The 20,821-nt window shown below is 41.0% G+C and overlaps 1 protein-coding gene across 9 annotated transcripts in view; it reads left to right on the forward strand.

The window, feature by feature from the left end:
* Positions 1–692: 692 nt before the first annotated feature.
* The window catches only part of LOC118394640 (astrotactin-1), a 273,688-nt gene continuing 253,559 nt past the window's right edge, over positions 693–20,821 (forward strand). For 6 of the 9 annotated variants that reach the window (XM_035788061.2, XM_035788064.2, XM_035788062.2 and 3 more), the window contains exon 1: positions 693–1,297. In XM_035788061.2, the coding sequence (XP_035643954.1) occupies positions 1,003–1,297 (295 nt within the window). In that variant the 5' untranslated portion in view covers positions 693–1,002. The remainder of the gene's footprint in view (positions 1,298–20,821) is intronic. The other 3 variants (XM_035788063.2, XM_035788067.2, XM_035788069.2) reach the window with 1 other exon arrangement.

Here is a 20,821-nt window from a genome sequence, read left to right on the forward strand (position 1 = left end):
ATAGTGATGTTGCTGTCATGCTCTCTCCCACTCTCAGAGCTCAATTATGGTGCAGGTCAGAGTTGGAAATGAATTGTATGGCCTTTAATCACAGAACCACTATACCGTTTGCGAAAGCCTTGCTCGACTGCTGGAAAAAGCTCAAGACTACACAGGGAGATCATTCTTAGACCCAGACTTTGTGCCCTCTCTCCCTCTCTGCACCTGCCACTCGCCTCATCACCAGATGCGCTCAGTTGCTCTTGTTCTTTCTACTCCTAAGTGCAAAACCCCATGCAAACTTTATTTTCTTTGAATATTGATGACTCCACTCTTGCAAGTCTCATGCAACCATCCCATTCATAAATGCATGGTGTCTGTGATAGCTCTAGTTATGTTTGGTCTATTATTCAGTCCTCCTGACATTCATTGACTGTTTACTTTTAATTTTTCAAATCGGGTGACCTAGTGTACTGGAGTTACCTCTGTTTTGACAGGGCAGATGCTGTAATAAAACCCAGTTTATTAATTTTTATTAATACTGATTGTTTGGTCCATCGCAAGTCATCACAATATGTGGGCAGTTTGTTTGGTCCATCGCAAGTCATCACAATATGTGGGCAGATAGCGACTGAATATGGGTTATTACTGTAGCCTATAATAAACACCTATAAACGTATTGGCGCGCAAATACAGTCGACTATCCCATATTGCACTAGTGGGCTCCCAGATGAGCAACATCTTCAATGGCTTGATTTGGGTATTTCCAATAAAGGGGTCAGTAGTATTGCGCATTTTTGCCTTTCCCGCTATCATACAACTCATACGCAGCATTGAAATGACCAAAAATCATCTTTAACCATGTGACAGAGGGATTTGGGGATTTATGCGAAATAAGCGCAATTTATTTTCCGAACAAAACAACCCGGAAATGTGTGCTTTGCCAGCGCATTCCCCCTCTCTCATCTTCCTCTCGGTATTGAAGTGAAGCCCTCGAACAGAAAGGAGACGGGGATAGCTGTGATGCGGGGCATGATGGGTCTGAGATTGCTTGTCTCACTCGCATGGATTCTTGCCTTCAAAGCTGCTAATATTCAAGGTGTGAATGCCGACGAGGATCGGTCCCAAGATATGGAATGCAAAATGAAAAGCGTCACCGTGTCTGCGTTGCCGTTTTTGAGAGAAAATGACCTGAGCATCATGCATAGTCCGTCGGCCTCCGAGCCCAAGCTTCTGTTCTCGGTCAGAAATGATTTCCCGGGAGAAATAGTCGTCGTGGACGATCTAGAAAACACTGAACTCCCCTTTTTCGTCCTAGGTGAGTTCGGATGATAGGCTGCAGTCTTGATGTTCAGTACCCCCACTTGCCCATGTTTCATAAACGATCTATTATTGTGATTGGAAGATTATATCTGTCATGTCCATTATTACACGTGAGATGAGTATGTGCAATATAATACACACTAGGCCAGGCTAAGATTGCTATATGCTATAATCATTTCCACGGTGTACTTTGAGTTGGCTACATGACGATAATGAACCTACTTCAATTGCTTTTTTAGAACTGTAGACACATGCATGGCAAACATAATCGAGCATAATGACTAGTAATACTGAAATTACACTGTCATATTAACAAAAACATAGCTGGTTTCAAGGTTATGTGCTACCAATCATTAGCATTGATGGCTGAAAGTGCAGGGCGCGAGCCTATTGATAATAATAGTATAGCCTACTACAGTATATCCACTAAAGTAAGGAAGGAATGTATGTAAGGAATGTATGTGAAAATATTCAATATTTGCGATCCTATTACCTCACTGAGATGAATAGACATATTATATGTGTTTACATGCTGGTGGAGTTAACAGGTGTAGCACTATATCACTACAACCGGTGTTCTTTACCATGTATAGACTGGCCTACTGTACATATTCTCCATAGTTTTACAGTTTTCAGATGGTAGACTCAGCTCTGTAGAATAGCCTTTATTGATACCCACTCCGTATATACAACAAAATATACGTTTAAATAATGTTCCTTTTTACATGTTCACAAATTTAGGCAATGTTTTTTTTTAGAACAAACTCAAGAATGCTTTGAGTGGGAAAGAACATAAGCAGGGTGAGTGGCGTTCACTTCAGAACTCTGGCTGCTGTCCATGGTGCTGATTAGAGAAGCGCACAACTGCTATAGTTCTATGGGACTCTTTGAATGTGGACTGTCCTTTCATATGGCAGGACTGTGCAGTGAGGGAGTGTGATATGGGACTGGGTAGGCATCCCAAATGGCACCTGTGCCTTCAGAAAGTATTCATACCCCTTCACTTATTCCACATTTTGTTGTGTTACAGCCTGAATTCAAAATCGATTAAATACAATTTTCTTTTTTTGCTAATGTATTGAAATTGAAATACAGAAATAATCAATTTACATAACTATTCACACCCCTGAGTCAATACTTTGTAGAAACACCTTTGGCAGCGATTACAGCTGTGAGTCTTTCTGGATAAGTATCTAAGAGTGTTGCACACCTGGAATGTGCACCATTTGCCCATTATTCTTTTAAACATTCTTCAAGCACTGTCAAAATGGTTGTTAATCATTGCTAGACAAGCATTTTCAGGTCTTGCCATAGATTTTCAAGTAGATTTAAGTGAAAACTGTAACTTGACCACTCAGGAACATTCACTGTCTTCTTGGTAAGCAACTCTAAGTGTATATTTGGTATTGTGTTTTATTGTTATTGTCCTACTGAAAGGTGAATTGATCTCCCAGTGTCTTGGACAGACTGAACCAGATTTTCCTCTTCGATTTAGCCTAAGTCAAGCTTGTATTGGATTTGACCCAAATATAACAGTATACTTACTTTAGTGTCTTGTTGCAAACAAATGTATTTTCACTCTGTAAATTAGGTTAGTATTGTGGAGTAACTACAATGTTGTCGATCCATTCTCAGTTTTCTCCTATCACAGCCATTACACTCTGTAACTGTTTTAAAGTCACTATTGGCCTCATGGTGAAATCTCTGAAAAGTGTCCTTCCTCTCTGACAACTGAGTTAGAAAGGACGCCTGTATCTTTGTAGTGACTGGGTGTCCAAGTGTAACCATCCAAAGCGTAATTAATAACTATACCATATCCAAAGGGATTTTCAATGTCTGCTTTTCAATTTCTTTACCCATCTACAAACAGGTGTCCTTTGTGAGACATTGGGAAACCTCCGTGGTCTTTGTGGTTGAATCTGTGTTTGAAATTCACTGCTTGAATGAGGGACCGTACAGATAATTGTATGTGTGGGGTACAGAGATGAGGTCATCGTTCAAAAATCATGTTAAACACTGTTAAAGTCCATGCAACTTAAATGTTTTTATTAATTTGTAGAAATGTCAAAAAACATAATTCCACTTTGACATTATGGGGTGTTGTGTGTAGGCCATTGACCAACAAAATCTCAACAAAATCTTACATTTTCAGTTAAGGCTATAACACAACAAAATGTGTAAAAAGTCAAGGGATGTGAATACTTTCTGATGGCACTACTTTTATGGACCCTGCTCATAGGTAGTGTCATGGTTCCTCCTGTCACCAGAGGGCGGTAGAGACCGCCATGGAGACATTAACGACACTCAGGTGTGTCCAATTTACTCATTATGTGTTTTCTGTTGTCCTTTGCAGAAGCTTGAATTGTTTACCGTGTGCATTCGTTTCCTGAGTCCGTTTGTTCGTTTCCTGAGTACGTTTGTTCGTTTCCTGAGTGCGTTCGTTCGTTTCCTGAGTGCGTTCGTTCGTTTCCTGAGTGCGTTCGTTCGTTTCCTGAGTGCGTTCGTTCGTTTCCTGAGTGAGTTTTCTAAACTTAATGTTTGCTGTTTTTACTGTGATCCTGCAGCTACCGTTTCTCAGTAAAGTATTATGTTTATTCTTAACCACTGATTCCTCATCTGATCTCTTCTCTGGACCTGGGTCTCAATCTTACCACATCACAGCAAGATTCTGCCTCAACATGGACCCGGCAGAGATCACCCAGATTCAGAATGCTATAACCCAACAAGGAGCAATGTTGGGGCAGCAGCAAGAACAACTCTCCCAAATATCAGCGAACCTCCAGGCACTTACCAATCCCCTCTAACCCCGGGCCCAACCCTAACCCTGGAGGAGGCAATGCCCAAGTCTCATCGCCCAGTGCTACAGGCGTTGCCGTAGTTCCTCTAGGGAACCTGCACTGGGAACCCAAGATCCCAGCCCCAGAGCAGTATGACGGCCACCCTGGAGAATGCAAGGGGTTCCTTACTGAGTGCTTTCTGGTGTTTGAGCTACGGTCCTCCTTGTTCCACACCGATCGGCCATGATTGCCTACATCATCTCTCTACTCTCGGGCAATGTCCTGGCGTGGGCAACTGCAGTGTGGGAACAGCAGCCACCATCCTGCAGCTCCACATTAGCCTTCACGGCAGAGTTGTGATGAGTCTTCAACAATCTACTCGGCGGACGAGAAGCGCCAAACCGACTGATCAACCTCCACCAAGAGGCCAGACCAGTGGCTGACTTCGCCATTGAGTTTTGCAACCTTGCCACCAAGAGTGGGTGGAATACTGAGGCACTGGTCACCTCTCTCCACCAGGGTCTGTCTAACTCCATCAAGGATGAACTGGCCGCTCGGGAACTGGGAGAGCACCTCAAGTCCCTGATAATGCTGGCCATCAGGATTCACCACTGCATCCGAGAAAGTGTGAGACAGCTCCTTTTTTGACACCACCACTCTATCCCGGTTTCCGGAGCACCCCACACCCCCTAGACCAGCATTGAGGAGCCCAGACAGCTGAGACGCACACGTCTGAGCCCACAGGAACGTGACAGGCGTATGTGGAGGTCTCGGCCATCTCCGTTCTACATGCCCATAGTTGACTGGAAATGCCTGGGCTTGCCAGGACAAGGGGAGACCCTGACAAACTGTGCAGTTACTCCGCAGCTATCCTGTCACCGTCTGACGCGACCAGCAACACTCCATTGGGACAACCGTCAGCACCACATTCAAGCCTTTGTGGACTACGGAGCTGCAAATAATTTCAGTGACCAAGACTTCACCAGAGAATTACAAATCCCCTCCATGAAATGTCCCACCCCTCTGCAGATTCAAGCCCTCGATGGACACCTCATCAGCTCCGGGCCAGGTGGAATATCAGACCGAGCCCATTCTACTGCAGGTTGGGTTCCCGAGAACCCCCTTATCCTTGGGTACCCCTACCTAGTGCTACATAACCCACTATTCTCCTGGTCCACAGGACACCTGCTAGACTGGGGTAAGAACTGCCAGACTAAATAACTAAAAGCCCCACCAAGAGCCTCGTCGTGTTCCCCGGTGTCCATTGAAGACCAAGACTTTTCTGCTCTCCTTCCTGAGTACTTCAACCTCAACCAGACCTTCAGTAAGAGGCAATCCGCCACCCTCCCTCTTGATCGTCCATACGACTGTGCCATAGAACTCCTCCCCAACTCCACCCCTCCCCGTGGCCGTCTGTACTCCCTCTCGACCCCTGAAGCAGCAGTCATGAACAAATACATCCGGGAGTCGTTGGAGGCAGGTTTCATTCACTCCTCTACATCCACAGCGGGTCAGGATTCTTCTTCGTCAGAAAGGATGGAGTTCTGCGTCCCTGCATCAATTACAGAAGGCTGAACAGGATTTACGATTAAGAATCGTTACCCCCTACCCCTGATGTCCGCCACACCGGAGTTGGCCCATGGGGCCCAATTCTTCACCAAACTGGACCTCCGCAATGCTTACAATCTGGTGAGAATCAGGGAGGGAGATTAATGGAAAACTGCCTTAAACACCCAAGTTGCCACTGAGTATTTAGTCATGCCCTTCAGATTATCGAACTCACCGGCAGTCTTCCAAGCATTGGTCAATGACACTCTTAGGGATATGTTGAATAGTTTTTTTTTTTTTTACCTTGCGACAACCTGATCTTCTCCAAGACCCTTCCAGAATACATCCTGCATGTCTGCCAAGTCCTGAGACTCCTCCTGCACAGTCAACTATACATCAAGATAGAGAAGTGTGAGTTACATGTATCCCAAGTTTCCTTCCTGGGCCACATTATCTCTATCGTCAGCATCCAAATGGACCCAGTAAAGGTAAGGGCTGTCACCGACTGGCCCCATCCTGCCTCACTCAAACAGGTCCAGTGGTTCCTCTGGTTTGCCAGACTTCCCAAGGACATTGTCTCGGATCGTGGGCCCCAGTTTGTCGCCCGGACTTGAACCCGAACGAACATCTCTGGAGAGACCTGAAAATAGCTGTACAGCGACGCTCCCTATCCAACCTGACAGAGCTTGAGAAGATCTGCAGAGAAGAATGGGAGAAACTCCCCAAATACAGGTGTGCCCAGCTTGTAGCATCATACCCAAGAAAACTCGAGGTTGTAATCGATGCCAAAGGTGCTTCAAAAAGGACTGAGTAAAGGGTCTGAATACTTATGTAAATGTCATATTTCCGTTTATAAATTTGTAAACATATCTAAAAACCTGTTTTTACTTTTTCGTTATGGGTTATTGTGTGTTTAATCCATTTTAGAATAAGGCTTTAATGTAACAAAATGTGAAAAATTGGAGGAGTCTGGGTACTTTCTGAACGCACTGTATAGTGTGATACTATAAAGTGAAGCCTTTGGGGAACAAAATACATTACAAAATTGTATTTGTTCAGAACGCATGGCCAAAAGAGTGAGACAACAAATCCACATCAGTGGAGGCTGCTGAGGGGACGACGGCTCATAATAATGTCTGGAACGGAGGAGATGGAATGGTATCAAACATATGGAAACCATGAGTTTGATGTATTTGATATCATTCCGCTCCATCCATTACCACGAGCCCGTCCTCCCCAATTAAGGTGCCACCAACCTCCTGTGATCCACACATTAATGGAGTCTGCTCTGTAAGTTACATTGCACCACATTTGTGGGAGGGGCCATGTACCAGCTTTGTTAGCACTAACATATCCTCCTCAAAACAAGGCATGCGTGCTGTATCGTTGCTGTGTTTGCAATCACGTACAGTATTTCCATGCTATTTAGTAGGCTTAACAAGTATGTGTGATTGTCATCATCATGTAGTAATGAGTCTGATGGTAGTATGCCTCACTCACTATTTTGCTTGAGGCAATATTGCTTGAGGCAAAATGGAGTATGACACCACTGTACAATATCCAGGATTTTCTATTCATAACCCATAATGACAAACTTCCCATTTCCTGCCGGTGACTAGCATACCCATAACACGATGCTGCCACAACAACACTTGAAAATACAGAGGATCAACAACATTGCATTCACTCGACATTACTGGCCTGTATGATAAAGTGAGAAGAAGGAAGCCTGTGTTAAAAAATCCACTTAATATCATCTGTTTTGTTGCAACATGGCCGTTAAGTAATTCTGAAAAATAATTGTAGGTTTTTGGTCAAATCCAATACCACACAACACAGAGTGAAACGCTCTGTACTTTCAAGTATTGTGGTGGCAGCATCATGTTATGGTTATGCTTGTCACCGGCAGGGACTGGAGAGTTTGTCAGGATGAAAGGAGCATAGATTTTTCAGCGGGACAATTACACAAATGTTAATGCCAAAGAGAAACCAGGCTTTCCAAGAGGTTTTGAGTGTTCCTGAATGGTTCAGTCTCAGTCCCGCCTTAAATCAGAGACAAGGTTAGAATATTGCTGTCCATCGATCATTCCCAACCAAATTTACTGAGCTTTCTTTGACAAGAACAGTGGACTGTGTGTGTATGTTGCCCTAAGAGTTGTGAAAAGTTGGTAGAATCGTATAAAAACATTTTCACAGCTGTAATAGCTGCCAAATGTGCTTCCACCAAGTATTACCACAAGGGTGTGGGGACATATGCAATTAAGACATAATTCGGTTTTTCTTTCACTTTTTAGATTTCATTTTAAGGCAGCAAACTGTGAAGACTGCACTGGGTGTAGACTTTCACCAAGCACTGTATATCCCCTTCACGTTATTGCAGATAGAGCTGTAATGTACCTTTGTTCTCAGATGAGCTAATAAAGTCTCCCTTTGGGGGAGATATTTCTCTGTATTTACTCTGGCAGCAGCTGATCATCCCCATATGCTGAAAGGCACCACATGCAGATTAATTACAAGTCCTAATATGAAATAATGGAATCATTTGGTCCAGTATAACCTACCTTTGGGGAATTAACATTGGTTCACACGATCCCATCATTATGAATATGCATGGGGAATTTTTATTAATACATATTCGCGTGTACACACGTAATTGAGTTGTGCGTGCACCCTGTTATCAATAATACATGTTTAGACCAGAGTTCAATCACTATCCCAAAGTTGTGGTAAGAAGCCAGTTGGCATTTGAGGATTATTTGACTAAGAATTTATTCTTACCTACCTGCTCCATAAATTACTTGTAACCCACTCCTCTGTGTGTGTTTGCAGTTCTGTACAGTAGGTAGAATGTCCATCCTTACCCGGGCTAGCCAATGCATTGTTTTAATTCCAAATGTTGAACAAAAGCAGCAGAAACTTTTAGTTTATTTTCCCTATTAGTTTCATGAGTATGAGTAGCAATAGAAATGTGATATCTGTTTTATCATTACTGGGTTTTACACAGATTTAAAGGTAATCAGTACATTTCAGGATGCACGCTGCTTCAGGTGTTTACACCTCCATTTCCACACTCTATTAATACTTAATGTAGCGTAAACAGAACACATGCAAGGTTTTGAAGCTATTTTTAATTGGATATAATGGGTTCCCTTTTAGTATTGCCCGGTGAGCACAAAATCCACCACACAATCACACACACTGACAAGTACTGGCACTCATGCATAGTACAATACATACAGATGCAGGATCTTAATTTGACCTACAATATATTGTCACAGCAAAATAATCCTGAAGCAATATGATTTTAACTTTTAGTCCATAATGTTGCTTGATCGGTGGTTAGGCTTTGAGCTGGCAAAAAGTAGGCTACATGAAAAGTGTTAGTATGGGTTTTCTGTGAATTTATTTATTTACGGTGCAAGAAAATTCTCAGTAACAAAAGAGAGATCAAATTAAAATCCTACATATTTACACCCCTTCTCCGATCCACCCACACAAAAGACCACAAAGGTTTCCTTGCACATACCAACCTCTGATTGATATATATATATTTTTAACCAAAATACTTCTTTCTGATATGAAGAAGCAGCAAAGCTGAGTTGTAGTCCAGGCATTTCTACAGCGATAGAGAGGGAGCACAGAGAGATTGTGTGCCAGTGAATGGTTTCCATGACAACGTGAGCTGGTGCTTAGACTAGTCCCTTGAAGAGAGGTGATGTTTATCTCCCCACTAGGAGGGGGTAGCAGCAGTAGCTGTGGGAGCACCTTTGTTAAAAAAACGAATGCTAACTACTGTGTGTGGATCTCCATTGATTAGCTGTGGATTTTGCATGGTTTCTGGTGTCTTTATGTCTACCTGAAAATGATCAAAATCAAGTTTTAAAAATCTATTTTAATAATAGCTATAGTTCTAAACCAATATTCAAATCATATGTCTATTCTAAATGCGTTGGCGGTGTTGTATTCATATGTTGGAAATGATCCCAGTCAAGCACAGCATATGAATTAATATTGGGCTGTCATTAGCAAATATGTTTTGCGTCTGTAGACTGCAGTGTCTCAGTAGTATGTCGATATAGTTGCCAAACTGTATTACTGCTTTTATTTGACTCTTGGGTTAGAAAGGCTCAACTGGGTGCAATGAAAGAAGATGAAATCTATATGCAGGCTCACATGTACTGTACGACTGGGACAAAATTCTGGACAACCAAACAGAGCAGCGGTGGTTAGGAATATTTTTGTCCTTTGGAAAAAGTTATGCAGTCTTGTAATTTATGGCACTTCACGAACAGTAGCCTTCAGAGTTCTTAAGGCAAAAAAAAATAAAAAAATATTTAAAGATGAAGCAGTTACAAGATTAAATGTAGAAAGGGTTATTTAGCTCATCTCTTCAATTAGAACCAGTATCCAGAAGTTTCTAGGGTATTGAGGGTAAGATACTGCTCCGCTCTCCCCATCCTTATTACACCATCCTCTTCATACAGTATAAGTGAATCTTCCGTACTGACCTGGACATTCCCAGTGATCTCACAACCCTTGAAGAAGACATTGAAGTCATTCCAAGACATCAATAGGAACGAAGCACCGAATTGTGTTATTTCTGGTACCAAAATGTCAATCAGGGAAAAAAGGTTTCCAATGTGAGACACCATTCTCATAAAATGTGGGAGTCTAATTCACGTGCAGTCTACTGTGTAATGAGATGATGGACCTGATTGGCTTAATGCCCCAAGTAGGGTAATGTTCCCCAGATTATGAATGATTAAAGAGATTTTGACATTTATTTGAACATGACACTGAGCAATTTAAGTTACATTCAGTGGAGTTACTCAATTACGTTTATATTAAACAGCCTAATGGCAAACCATTTTAACATCAACGTAAAGAGTAATGTATTAGTAGTTCATACTTTTGACCAATACTGAATTTTGTACTTTTGAAAGTAGCATGCACAAGTTGGTGACTTGGGGAAAAAACCTTTGAGTGACACCTGAGTTTGGCGCAATGCTAGTGACCCTTCTAATATCGGTAGTGGGGAACACACTGTATTTCCTTGCACTCTCCAAAGGATGACTAATTTCAGGGCTCTGTTCATTCTGTCTGGAAGCTGATCTTGCAGTCTTTCTATAGGACACAGGTCTATCTTTTTCAGGCGGAGACTTTTTCCATTTCCATCCACTTAAGCTACTTTGAGGGCTGACAGAAATGTTCTGTATGGAATTCACATTTTTGCACTGCAGTGCTAATCATGGAAATCCTTTTTTCGACACTGCTGGGACACTTGTCTGACCGTGTCACAGTCGTAAAGATAGTATGGAGGAAGTTTAAGGTGACCTTTTCACTATAGCACACTAGGGTTATCGCTATAGAATGGTGAATGTAATGTATGTCAGCCATGGCAAGTTAGTTAAATATTTACAAGGAGGTAGTTTTTCAATTATAAAATATGCCATCTTCTTGGCCAGTAATTGCTCTCATGAGGATCTTAGAAACCGTACAGCTATATAAATATATTTTTCAGCAGTTGTCACAAAGTGCTCATACAGACACCCATCCTAAAACCCCAAAGACTCCGAACAGCAAGCTAGGAAGAAACCTAGAGAGGGACCAGGCTCTCAGGGGTGGCTAAGTCGTCTTCTGGCTGTGCCGGGTGGAGATTATAAGAGTACATGGTCATTAAGGATCGTACCTCAGGATATTCAAATGTTCATAGATGACCAGCAGGGTCAAATAATATTCACAGTAGTCATATAAGGTGGAACACTTAGCACTTCAGGAGTTAATGTCAGTTAGCATTTCATAACTCAGCATTTAGAGGTCAAGACAGCAGGTGTGGTAGAAAGAGAGCGTGAGAGAGAGAGATGGCAAACAGTTAGGATACTTTGTTTGACAATGATACCCTCTGTATGACAAGCAGACCCTCTGTGAGATTTGTTTTAGGAAGGCTTACACCCAATCCGCATTGCCAAGTACTCCACCTAATGTACACAGTGTTCATAAACAATGAATACATACAGTATGCATGGTACTGCTTAAACATCATGGATCCACTTACTGTCAGTTATCTTCCTTACAAAATAAGAGTTGTAGTGGGATCGGATGGTTGGTGAGAAGTTAATAGTTGATTTTTACAGTAATGAATGGCAATGCGGTGCCAACACAATTAAGCTGAAAACATTTCTCTTGTTGTTTACCTCATTCCCAGAATATTTGATGGTAGTAAATCATTTGTTTCCATCCTGCCTGCCTTCAATGTGATCACAAATTTAAAATGTACTCTTGGTTTAGGTATTTTAATCATAATCATAAGTAATTTGATTAATAAGACCTCCTTCCAGAAAGTACAGCAATGTTTATCTACCGATTTATCAACCTCCTCTGACTAGAGGTGAAGTGAGTGAGTTTTACATAGAAGTGTACACAGGTTAGCTTCCTAGGGATGTCTGTCTGTCATTAGGCTGCAGTGTGCAAGACTGACAATCAAGCTCCAGGTGAGAACAGTGAGGGAGTGATAGCAGGAACTACTTTGTCAGTGGTAACTTATTGTCAGTGAGTCTTGTCTGAACCTTGGCTGAGGGTGGCTGATACTGACAAGCGTCTGTCGGAGTTCACTTTTTGCCTCTTCTAGTGCAAGACACAACCAAGCGATGTCCTATTTTTCCAATTTGATAAGTTGTTGTCTACTGCTACAATGCTAGTCGAGGGAAAGAACAATTAGGCTTGTAAGTAAGTCGTTATGTCCAAACGTAAATGAAAGGTGAAGCAACATGATGAAACTGTCCTGTTGAGAAAATGCTTCATGGGCCTTTTGTTATTACTGATGTGTATGAAGGACATACACTATGGATGGTTCACTATGCTTCATGGGCCTTGTTATTACTGATGTGTATGAAGGACATACACTATGGATGGTTCACTATGCTTCATGGGCCTTGTTATTACTGATGTGTATGAAGGACATACACTATGGATGGTTCACTATGCTTCATGGGCCTTGTTATTACTGATGTGTATGAAGGACATACACTATGGATGGTTCACTATGCTTCATGGGCCTTGTTATTACTGATGTGTATGAAGGACATACACTATGGATGGTTCACTATGCTTACGTAGGAGTTGGCAAGGATCAGAAACATATTACAGTATGAGTCATGATGTATTATTTATTGAGTTGGCTTGAGTTTATGCTTAAGAGCTTTGCAACATACCTGGCACATCCATATTCAACTGTTTGTTTCGCAATAGTGGCTCTGGCTCTGCATTTATACCCTGACTTGACCAGCTCTACAACCTTTTATGAAGCACATTGCTTGCTATTCTGCTGGAATGATGACGACCTCTTGAACCTACTGCAGTGTCTTCTACAGCAGACTGTTGTGTCACCTTCACACTCACCTAGTACAATTGACACTTGACTCTATGAGGGGTAATATTATGTGAGAAAGCATTATCACACATCTTGAACCTCTCTGTACTACTTACTGTAAGCTCTGATGAATGAAGCAATGTGAAATGAACCATGGATTAGCGGAATTATATTATGTAACACTATATTGTTTTGGTTGATAAGAAACAATAACTTTCTCAGTTGCCATGGTTGGACTCTCAAAGAACTTGCTTGAGCTTGCTAGATGAAAGGCTGTCCAGTGGGTCAGTCCTGTATACATGCGTGGGCTTGGTTGTTCCCATAGTTACAAGAATAAATCAAGTTAAACCCTATATCATATGGTTACTAACTCTGACTTTGTGCTGTACCAAAGCTTTGCTTGATGATTATTTCAACCTTGACAAGATTTTGTGAAGGATTTACCAAACATTGATATGACAGACTAATTTGCATTTATTATCTGCATACATTTTCTTGTGATTCATAGTACTCCCCTGACAGAACAATGCTTTTAAAAAAGGATCTTGAAAAGGGAAAGTGTTTCAATGGACATGCTAGGGTCCCAAAATGAGATAAATAAAACCATTTCTAACAGATGAAACCATTTTGACAAATGGACAGTGGTTTTATGAGGTTTACAGTTTGCTGGATGTCCTCTAGTGTTTGCATTCAGACCTGGCTCTTCCATTAGAGCTCCCTTTTCATCATGGCAATGGGTTTAATGGACAGAGGACCCTGCAACGTTGCCAGAAGGTTAAATAGATGCCCATAGATCTCTGAACACACTGCCATTATATGCTCCCACAATCCCACTACAGCTCGTGAGGTTGAAGCAATCACGATCACAATCACGGTGTGTCTCTTAGTCTTTCAGAACCATGTTTGCATAGCTTGTTTGACATCACCTCTGCTCAGTTTTTGCCGTAATTCATCGATTTGTGTATTGATTCAAGAGCACCTCATCAGATGCAGGGAAACCGATCCTTAATTTATACACATCATTACTATTCTACAATGCGGTTTTCGTTCTTCGCAACTTACGCAACCATTGTAATCAGATTTTCCATGCATACACAAAACAGTGGAAAATGTATAGTTCCATTCTAATCAGCACATGATTTTTCCACTTACAGAATCTGTCTGTCATTATTTTGTTAGATTTACAAACAAACACTTTTTTGACTGCCATATGTTTTGACAGATGTTATCAACATGCCCCAGAGGAGGGAAGGCAGACGGCCTGTCTCCATAGCTGATGATGAGAAATTGTATTTTTGTGAATGTTCAGAACATTTGCATTCCCCTCATGATTCCATTCCAGCACCATTCTCTAATAAAAGGGTGTCAAACAAATATCGACAAGGGTGCCGCATTCTGTCTTCAACGATTTGTCATACAGTATTTCCTCACTTTCAAAATGTGCTAAAATGTTTCCTCTATCCATCGTTTTTGGAATTTTTGATGCTAGCTTTCATTTTGGTGATTTTTAGCGAGCTGGACACGGTCAAGAAACTGTATGAATGTAGGTCCATTGTCATTACTACCCCGTTTCAATTTGGTTTGAGTCATTTTATTATAGTTATTTTTTCCTCTCAATTTTTTTACTCAAAACACCCGCGGGCCAGATTGGATCCCCTCGCTGGCTCAATGCTTGAAACCCCTGCTCTACTACAATGCTGCTCATACATCTTTCGAGACGGCAGTTACACTTTTATGGTTAAATTAATCTGAACGTTTCTAGCACTTTAAGGCAGCATGAACAGTGTTTTCATTACAATACAAATATTTCCTAAAAAAGATACATCTAAATACTCACCACATGTTATTATATAGACAGCAATAGTCCAAAAAATATTACAACATTTGCTTTAGTGGATTTCTTTCAAAGCTGTCCCCAACATTCTGTTTTACTTTATCTGATTACTTTACACAGTATGAGACAAACTTTACCATTATTCCAGGACACTGCACCCATGCTATGAAACAATGATTCATTTATTTACAAGACCATTACATATCATTAATGAAGAACAAATTAAGTGGTGAAGTAACCTCAAGAAAATAAGTGCTTTACTTAATTACTTCAGAAATGACATTTTAATAATGCTAACAGAAGGACTAAGACACGTAATCAGGAAGCCATTAAGTAGATGAAGGTAATCCAGAAGGACTGAAATTAAATTAGAAAGTGTTGAATAAATGCAGTGGGACAAGAGCAGGCGCAGCCAATGTGAATTTAGATAAAGCCTATCCCAGATATAGGCTTATGCAGACTTTGAAAAGATGACAATTAGGTTGATTTTTGCACAATCACTCACATGAATTCTCCTCTAAATGTCGTCTCCTCGGTATAGGGCCTGAGTTTCAGCCATTCCTCTGCCACAGGGCTCCATCAATAGTCGGCCAAGTGGCTAATTTTATCAATCTGCACATTTGGGTTTTGTAATCTGATCCTCAAATCTGGAGCCCAAGCTCTACAGAATGGAGTCTTCCATAATGGACTCCCTCAGTAGATGCAGAAACCATTACCACAGTGCTGCTGAGTCTATCTAGTGTTGAACATTTTGCAACCAAGTTTATTTCATTTGTAATATCCATTTGTACGATATTCATAATTTGTATAAAGACAACTGGCATACGAAAAAAACGAGTTTGGTAGCTCATTGAGTTTGGTTGCTCAAATTCCATACAAATGTAATTTGTATGTACAACATGGTAATAGGAGAGATAATTATGATAGATTCCAAGGGGGCACTGCTTCGCCTGTCATATTGAAACATGCTTTGTCACTCTAGAAAAGTCATTCTATGCATGATAATCATCATTTTTGACAAGAAGCATGCTTTGGCCCTGGGGTATAGGATTTCTACATGAAATGGGGCACATACTGTAGCATCAGGCTAGTGGTCATGTAGCAGTAATGTGATTTTCATGTAGAAATGCTGTATTTTATCAAAGCAGACACATTTGAATGGCTACATTCCAGTGACTGCTTCTATGTCGGCTACATTATGCACACTGAACAGCTTACAATACTAAGCATCCTCAATTTAACAGTCTCTTATCTATCAAATCATGAAAATACATGTTTTTTGATCTAAAAAGCACAAACAAGAAATAACTGCAATGTGGTCAAGGTCGCTTAATATCACTGAGATTAGAATTCGAACATCACATTGAGAGAGATTTGTACACACTGTGGCACCACATGGGGCTATCCTTCTGAAATGACTCCCACTGGTCACCCTTTGGTCAGTAGCAATGTGAGATCACCATGAATTGTCTGATAGAAACATTAGGTAGCCTAATTCATTTGTTTTCCACTGATATGTAGTATACACTTTCATTGGATTGGAATCCACATTTGCATAAGGCTGTTCTTGAAATTCATTATCCTTTTTGTTTTGCATTATGCTATGTGTGTGGCAAGCTCTTTAAGTAGGCTACATTTAACTCTGTTTGGTATAAGAACACATTTTCATGTCATTTATTTTAATCAATGTTGTATTCAATTGTTTCATCAGCACTGGCTAAAGATAGTTCCATGACACGGTAGAGATGAGCAAGAGTTTGGCACCTCTCGAGAGATACGTTCAGTCATGTTATCAACAATGGTGTTTGTATATATCAACGGTAAGCACTTAAAGCTCAATGCTGTCATCAACTTCTATTAGCATCTATTAAGATTAGCCAAGAGAAGCAGCGAGGGCACTACCCTCTGTTGGTTGTTGAGTGGAGCCAGTCCTGGGTTCATGTTGTCGGAGGTAAGCTAATATTTACTTACGGACACATTCTCAGAGGAATGTGGTTAGATTGGGACTGTCCATTTACAGTATGTGCCAAAAGGGGGTTGACCTCCTAATTTGTTTTTCATGGATGATGTCTATGTGGATTACACATAAACATAAGCTCATTTCTTGGCATTGCCATTCAGGTCTACTGTCTACATCAATGCTGTGCCAAGAATATCTGTCAAAATTAATTGTGAAGTGATCTGATGGTGCTTACTTTTGTAGGGAATAATTCCTACATTCTTACCACACACCGTAGTTCTTCAGATCTGAAATAAACTGATACTGTTATGACTTTCAGTCAGTCATTCATGTACTATATGTTGTTTACAATAATTGGTTCTGTAGTGTGATAGCACTAATCATACTATGGTAATTAGCATTGCAGATGTGCCTTAATTCAACCTGTATTCTCACTGTGCAACAATACGAGATGCATGCAATCATTATACCTCTGAGATGTTTTGTGCTCAAGCACAAGTTTGTACTGAATAGAACACTGGACTGACGCATCAACTTGAAGGTAGTGTGTTTCTCTAGGAAGGTTCTCCCTGCTTCCTGAGGCTTGGCTGCATAAAGAATGCACTAGAGCATGTGAAGTACCTCCCTACCCCTTCTTACCAGCAGTGGTGGAAAAAGTACCCAATTTTCATACTTTAATAAAAGTAAAGATACCTTAATAGAAAATGACTCAAGTAAAAGTGAAAGTCACCCAGTAAAATACTACTTGAGTAAAAGTCTAAAAGTATTTGGTTTTAAGTATAGCATCAAAAGTCAATGTAATTGCTAAAATAAAATTAAGCGTCAAAAGTAAAAGTAGAAGTATAAATTGCTTGAAAAACGGTGTAAATTAAGATGACATAGGCCTACTCACAATACAGGTGAATGCATATTCAATAGGACTGTGTGCCTGCATTGAGTTATTGATCTTGTTTTGGCAGATCAGTGGAGCCTATGGTGCTACAGATGACAAACAATCTGGTTGCCTTCCATTTCTACTGGCCAGCAACATTTGCATAGAAGCATCACTCTAGCATGTCAAGCTTATATGGAAGGACATCATATAGACACTGCTGATAGTTTGAGAATATAAAATAACATATATTCAATGCAAATGAGTCCAACCTAATGTCATGATTTGGGGAAAATATATTATTTCAGCTGTCAGAATGCATCTCTAAACAACTCAGCTGCCAGGATGAAATTTGAAACAACTCATTTGGTTGGTTCAGTTATTTGTCAAGAAATGGGCGTTTTGTAACTTGATCCTACTGCTACGATTGGATAGCGCGAGGGTGTAACTCTGCTCTCCTATTCGGTGGTACATGTATAAGAAGACAGCATATAGTCATTACAAGACTCTGCTCTCTTTCACGTCTCCCTCCATCATTTCACTTGGTGCTGTTTACTGCTACTATGAGAACGAGCTCAATGGCGATGACATTTGCTACCAAGACAAAAAATGTGCATAATATCTAACAAGATGAAAGGACGATGCACGTTCTGTATGAATGACTCAAATCTGCCCATAGTTTCAGAAGTGAGAACGCACACATGTGCGCTGATCTACAGGTTTCTTGGTCCATAAACATGCAGGAAGATTCTTAGGTAGATAAACTTATTGCCAACCTTTATTTAGGCATTTTAAAACACTTCCTTCTTTCCCTATTACGACAATCATCTAATCCGACTATCAACTGTCAATTGATGTGTATGATTGTGTCTGGTCAGATCAGCACACTGGTAAATTGATAACGTTACACTACAAGTCAGATGGCTCGTTGCCGAAAATGGTGCCAGTTCAAAATGATAACCAGCTAGCTACGTTGGCCATCTAGCTATGTTGGCTATTAGCTCCTGTCTGATATCTTAGCACCATGTTTATCTTGCCAGATAGATAGCATAGTAGCTAATATAGGCAACAGGCTAACACCACAGATGAAAGGGTTAGTTATCCTAATCTTTGCTAACAGGTCACATAGCTATCTGCTTAGCTAGCTGGCTTATTGCATGGCTGTCCGAGAACGTCAACATGAGCCTTATTATAAGTGAATTAACTAAACTAATATTTGCAAAAGGGGTTCGATTTTGGCAACTGTGACAATTCATTCAATTTTGTACAACGTGACTCAGACCAGAATATACCAGACCTATTTTTCTCTCCATATCCCCGGATTTCAACCAAAAGCTCTGAACATTTATACCTGGATCTCGCAGCTGGCTAGTTGCTATCCGTGTGACTATTGGCTTACGTCGGTCCCAGAGCAAACTTCAATTATTCCGGAGCTAGCCAGCTGAAAAGTTCCATCAACCACTCCTGGGCTACAATCACCTATCCGGACCCGTTTTACCGCCGATGCGGAGCCCCACCGGGCCTTCACGACTGTCCTACTGACGTTATCTGCACGAGGGAGTTATCCAACTGGCTCCCCCGTCGCGACGTTACCTGAACGGCCATCTGCGGCCCGCTAATTGTTAGCTGTCTTATCGGCTGCTATCTGAACATTTTTCTTGGGTCACTATAACTATATTTATTTTGCCAATTGGATTGATCCCCTCTACCACACAGAACCCCACTAATCTACTAACGGAAACGCACAAAGTGGCTAAGAACAGAACACCGTCCTATGCTAGCTTGCTATCGATGGCCCGGCTAGCTGTCTGAATCGCCGTTACCCCAACAAACCTCACTACTAACTGGACCCTTATGATCACTTGACTAAGCATGCCTCTCCTTAATGTCAATATGCCTTGTCCATTGCTGTTCTGGTTAGTATTTATTGGCTTATTTCACTGTAGAGCCTCTAGCCCTGCTCATTATACCTTATCCTCTTGATCTTACCCATCCCGTATCCGGAATCGTGAATACAGCCTCAGGCTTATTACCATAACGCAACGTTATAACGATTTCTAAAAATCGCAAATGAAATGAAATAAATATGCCTGCTCTCAAGCTTAGCCTTTTCTTAACAACACTGTCATCTCAGATTTTCAAAATATGCTTTTGAACCATAGAAAATCAAGCATTTGTGTAAGAGTTTTGATAGCTATTGTAGCATTTAGCGTAGCATTTAGCACGCAACATTTTCACAAAAACCAGAAAACCAATCAAATACAATAATTTACCTTTGAAGAACTTCAAATGTTTTCAGAAGGGGAGACTCTCAGTTACATAGCAAATGTCCAGTTTTTCCTGAAAGATTCTTTGTGTAGGACAAATCGCTCCGTTTTGTACATCACATTTGGCTACCGAAACTAACCGAAAATTCAGTCACCAAAACGTCAAACTTTTTTCCAAATTAACTCCATAATATCGCCCGAAACATGGCAAACGTTGTTTAGAATCAATCCTCAAGGTGTTTTTTCACATATCTCTTCATTGATATGCCGTTCGTGGAAGCCTGCTTTCGTCTCAGAATCCCATGGAAAAATACCAGCAGCTGAGTTTTGCGCACCAATTTCCACGCAGGACACTAGGCGGACACCTGGCAAATGTAGTCTCTTATGGTCAATCTTCCAATGATATGCCTACAAATACGTCACAATGCTGCAGACACCTTGGGGAAACGATAGATAGGGCAGGCTCATTCCTGTCGCATTCACAGCCATATAAGGAGACAATGAAAAACAGAGCCTCAAAAATCCTGCTAATTTCCTGGTTGCAGTTTCATATTAGTTTTGCCTGAAGCTTCTGTTCTGGGGCACCCACAGACAATATCTTTGCAGTTCTGGAAACATCAGAGTGTTTTCTTTCCAAAGCTATCAATTCCATGCATAGTCGAGCATCTTTTTGTGACAAAATATTGAGCTTAAAACGGGCACGTCTTTTCATCCAAAAATGAAATAGCGCCCCCCTAGCTTCAACTGGATTTATCCAACCTTTCAGTTCCACCACCCACACATGCGATGACATCACCAGGTTTCAATGATGTTTCTAGAGACAATATCTCTCTCACCATCACTCAATACCTAGGTTTACCTACACTGTATTCACATCCTACCATACCTTTGTC

Source organism: Oncorhynchus keta, chromosome 15 (assembly GCF_023373465.1).
Source record: "Oncorhynchus keta strain PuntledgeMale-10-30-2019 chromosome 15, Oket_V2, whole genome shotgun sequence".
Classification (NCBI taxonomy): Eukaryota; Metazoa; Chordata; class Actinopteri; order Salmoniformes; family Salmonidae; genus Oncorhynchus; species Oncorhynchus keta.